Raw genomic sequence first — 4,637 nt, forward strand, 5'->3', positions numbered from 1 at the left:
GGGTCACTATAACCTATAGCTCCCATACAACTGATTGTTCAGATATAAAATTTTTCGTTATAACTCCTCCATTTATATAGATAGGAACATGAAATTCCGCACTGTTTTCAATAATTATTAACAGAAAACTTACAGTGAAAATTAAAAAGATCGGGTAACTATAACCTATAGCTCCCATACAACTGATTGTTCAGATATGAGATTTTTCGTTATAATTCATCCATTTATGTAGCTAGGACCATGAAATTTCGCGCTGTTTTCACTCATTATCAACAGAAGACTTACAGTGAAAATAACAAAGATCGGGTCACTATAACCTGTAGCCCCCATACAACTGATTGTTCAGATATGAGGCCTTTTATCACAACTCCTCCATTTATGCAGCTAGGAACATGAAATTTCGCACCACTTTCACTCATTATTTACAAAATACTTACAGTGAAAATAACAAGGATCGGGTGACTATAACATATATGTATCTTCCATACATCTGATTGTTCAGATATGGGATTTTACTGTAAAACTCCTTTATTTGAACAGCTAAAACCGATAAATTTCGTAAGATATTTTATAAATAATAATACAAAGTCTACTGAGAAAATCGTCAAAATCTATGCTGTATAAGCTTTATCTCCTATGGCACTGATTGTTCAGATATATCCTTTATGTAGGAAACTAAACCCAATAAATTGTGTTACCGGTTTACATACCGATCACATAGCAGTGAAAATCACTTAGATTGGTGCCATATAAAGTATATCTTCCATACCTCTGATTGTTTAGATGTGATTTTTTATATAAGTATGTAACTCCTCTATCGATGTATGCAGATGTATTCAAAAGCAGTAATCTGTCAAAGTAAAATTTGCAGATGTTCATGAAAGGTATGAAGCCTTCGGCATAGCCGAAGACAGCGCTGCTCTTACTTGTTTTATTTTGAAATCGGTGAATATTTGACCGTGTCGCCGGGAGTTCGAAATTGGTTAAACTTAGGTTAGGTTAGATCATCTTGGCTGTCCCCATCCATCACAGGAAAAGTACAGACTTAGATCACTGTGGGTCCATTGTGCTGCCATGTTAGAGACTCCTTACATACCTTCTCTTACCTTAGAAGTAAAACTAATTTGTGGCCCTAATGAAGCGCACATAATAGTAGGTAGTAGCTCGCCCTCGTCAAAGCAGGGCAGTGGCATAGATAATACTCGAATTCGAATTCCTCCTAATCACAACAGCTACGACAGTAATCGTTTGACTGCATACCAATCCTTCCAGGCAATGCCCGGTGAGAAATCCAATGACATGCCGGAGTAGTGGTAGCTCCAATCCAAGTAGAGCCTAGATCTGAGCTTATCGAACTTAGGCCATTTATCCGTTGCTGTCCTGTACGTGGGTTCCGCAGACCATCTTGTGTTTCCTTGTTCGATAAATTATTCTCCACCCAGAGTTTGCAGGAAGATAGCGGAATGCACGCTTATCGAGCAGTAATGACTGCTGACCGAAAGGTGCCTTTCCTTACCAGTTCATCCGGAACACAGTTGCCTGGCACATCTCTATGGTCTGGCAACCATACAATTTGGGCTACGTATCTCCTTGTCAGCTCATTTAGGATACGTCTATATTCCATGACCGATTTATCAGAATTAAGTGCTTTGATAGCTTCCTGGCTATCAGAAATATATGTAGGTACTGCTACCGATCATTCGATCATTCATTTTCCAATTTCGTCGATTTCTGTACGTTCAGCTTGAAAAGCGCTGCACAGATCTAGCAGACGAAAACTGAGGCCAAGTGAGAGTTCCTTACGAGTATACTCCAATTCATAGCTTCAGGTCTAATTTGGAGCTATCAGAACGCCTTGAGGAAATCCTTGGTTGGAAATGAATCCTAAGTCCAGTGGGCGGGACTGTGTAGTCAAGACGCCTGAAGACTGCTGGAAGATCTTCTAGTCTAATAGCATTACAGCTTGCTTTTTTAGTTTACCATATAAGTCCAAAGGTAAAAAGTGAAGGTCCTAGGGTTTTATAAGGGCATTGTGGGTAATGCTTCCGTGATCATCACGTACCCCAACCTTTGTTAGTTTGTATTTGATTACAGAGTTATCCGCCGATTTACCCGTTCAAGGAATTAACTTGTAGCAGAGAAATTTGTTGAATATCTCTCTAAGGTCGTCAATCTGTCAATGATCACTGTAATAATTACTACTCTTCCGAAATCACTTAAGTTGGGGAAACGAACAAAAAAAAATCTCGTGTTGATGTGGATTGTGGTTAGACGCTCGTCCACCGTGGTGAACGGCAGCACTCGGCGACGGAGTCTCTCTTCAACCACCACAAATCCGATACCGAATTTACGCTGCTTTACATGGAAGTTGTACATAGTGGAAGTCGCAAGGTGCGCCCATGCCCCATCTGGCAAATTTCTTGAATGGCGGTAATGCTAACCGAAATCTTACCGAGGATAGCAAATGCTTTACCATAAATTTTAACTTTTTTTAATTTTTTTTTGGGGTACAAAGTTTTGTAGCCCATTACATTTTAGTTGAGTGTTTTTTTTTTGTCCAGGGTGTTGCGCATTTTTTTCTATATAAAAATAGATTTTCTTCATGCGTTATATGGAAGAAAATGTGCAACTTGCACTTTATTATAAACTAAAATTAAATGAGCTATAAAACTAAATACCCAAACAAATTCTAAAAATTCTGAATAAAAAGTATGAAATTTCTTCAAATTAGACGATTTTTTTTAATTGTTAGAAATTTTTTTTAAGAAATTTTTAGTTTTATGGATCTTGTAAAGTTTTATGTATTTTGTTGTAGTATGAACTATATTTTTATTTAAATTAATAAAATTTGAATAAAACAAAATTTATTTCAAAATATGGGAGAAAATTTCTGTGCTATTTTGACTGACACTCACAGTATACTCTTATTATACCTATGTACTATATGCTTTACATTCATGCTAACCTATATACGTACAAAAATATAATTAAAAATTTCTAGTGCACAACTGCATTTTTCACTGCATGCATACATATATCTGTATGTAAGTATGAATTTACTACGTATCTATGAAATGACTGACATTACGCCGCGACGTTTCGTTTCGTGACTAGCCATAATAAAAAAATCGTCGATTTTATAAATTGAAAAGCAACGCCAGCAACAAAGAAACAAAACAAATTACAAAAATAAAAGTTAAAAACCAGTTTGGCATTCATATTCTTGCATTGCCACAGCGCCTCAATACAAAGGAGACGAGGAACTTGCGGCTAAAAACACAGCAAAAGCGGTAGACAGCAAAAGTGAGGTAGCAGTCGACAACAATTTCGCTGTAAAATCAAATCAAAAAGTTCCAAAAGCAAATTAGTCATGAAATCGAGTATAGGGAGCTGAGTGTGCTTGTGTATAAATATAAGTATGTATGCGCGGTACATTATACGGCTATGATAATGCATGTGAAAATAGTGAAAAAAATTGCTACGAATCAAAAGTAAAGAGCAGCTGGGTTGTACTAAAATAATTCCTAAAAAAAAGTCGACAGATATTGATTTTTCAATTTCGCTCTCCCACTCCTAAATACGCACTACTAAAACTTAAAATATTTTTTATTTCAAATCTAGAGTGCAAAGATCTCCGAAGCAAATCCTTTATTACAAAAAATCGCCTTAAAGTAGACTTCAATAAAAAACTAAAGCTGGTCCGGCCATCTACAAGAAAAAATCCAAAGCCACTAGCGTAGAAAAGATAAAGCGAACGATAAAAGTATTAAATGCTGCGGCACGTGCTCTAAATATATAATTAACAACACTTGAGCACTTGCCAGAAACCAAATTAAACGGCTCGAGAAAAAGTTGGCCCCAAAATTAAAACCGGAAGAAAAAGCACAGGAAAAACTTGGAAAAGTACCCAAATAAATTTAGTGGCAATTAGACAGAAACTGACTAAAAGTAGGTAAACTAACTACTTTTTACCACTACTAATTGTTAGTAGTGGCGTAAAATGAAGGACGAACAAAAACAAAAAAAAAATGTTCGTTTAAAAATTTGTTGAGTAGAAGTAAGTGGCAAAATTTTGTAGTGCTGGCTGTCAAAGGTAAAATGCGTGTTTGCCACTCCCAAAGAGGGGGAGGTAGTGCCGGCAACTGGTTGTAGAAATGAATACAAATGAGCGCATTTATAACGAACGGATGGGTGTTGGATCAGTGACAGCTGGTGGAATTGTAAAATTGAGAGACAAAAGAAGTGAAATGTAAATAACTGAATCTTATAATCGGGTGATAGAAGTTTACTGATAGACTTCACTGCCGCATTCACGGTGTCGAACCGGAGTGAATGCAGAAGGACCTCCATGGGCTCTGAAAATCTAGCAGTTACTACAAATTGAATTGATGCTCTCAAAGAGCGGTGTCGTTCCCTTTTTCTTTTAGTCCTATGTACTATTTAAGAACTATGTAATGATCATATCTCACCATGTAGTGTTTCATCAGTCTACAGAATTATCGAGTTTGTGCTGGGGGCAGAAGTCAAGGAAATTAACGAACTTAAAGGAATTACAGGAATACAAACATGTATATCTTCAGAAGCGCATTTTGTATTAACTTTCCCAAGTTAGAGCACAGAAATTAAAGCTTGAATTC

At 36.6% G+C, this 4,637-nt stretch overlaps 1 protein-coding gene across 1 annotated transcript in view; it reads right to left on the reverse strand.

Moving 5' to 3' along the window:
* LOC118749895 (aspartate and glycine-rich protein-like) overlaps positions 1-1,301 on the reverse strand; it is a 12,218-nt gene extending 10,917 nt beyond the window's left edge. The window contains exon 1 of the mRNA XM_036484665.1: positions 1,261-1,301. Coding sequence (XP_036340558.1) covers positions 1,261-1,301 — 41 coding nt within the window. The remainder of the gene's footprint in view (positions 1-1,260) is intronic.
* Between the last annotated feature and the right edge of the window lie 3,336 nt (positions 1,302-4,637).

This window comes from Rhagoletis pomonella, unplaced genomic scaffold (genome assembly GCF_013731165.1).
Source record: "Rhagoletis pomonella isolate Grant_MI unplaced genomic scaffold, Rhpom_1.0 Rhpom_scaffold_00079, whole genome shotgun sequence".
Lineage (NCBI taxonomy): Eukaryota > Metazoa > Arthropoda > Insecta > Diptera > Tephritidae > Rhagoletis > Rhagoletis pomonella.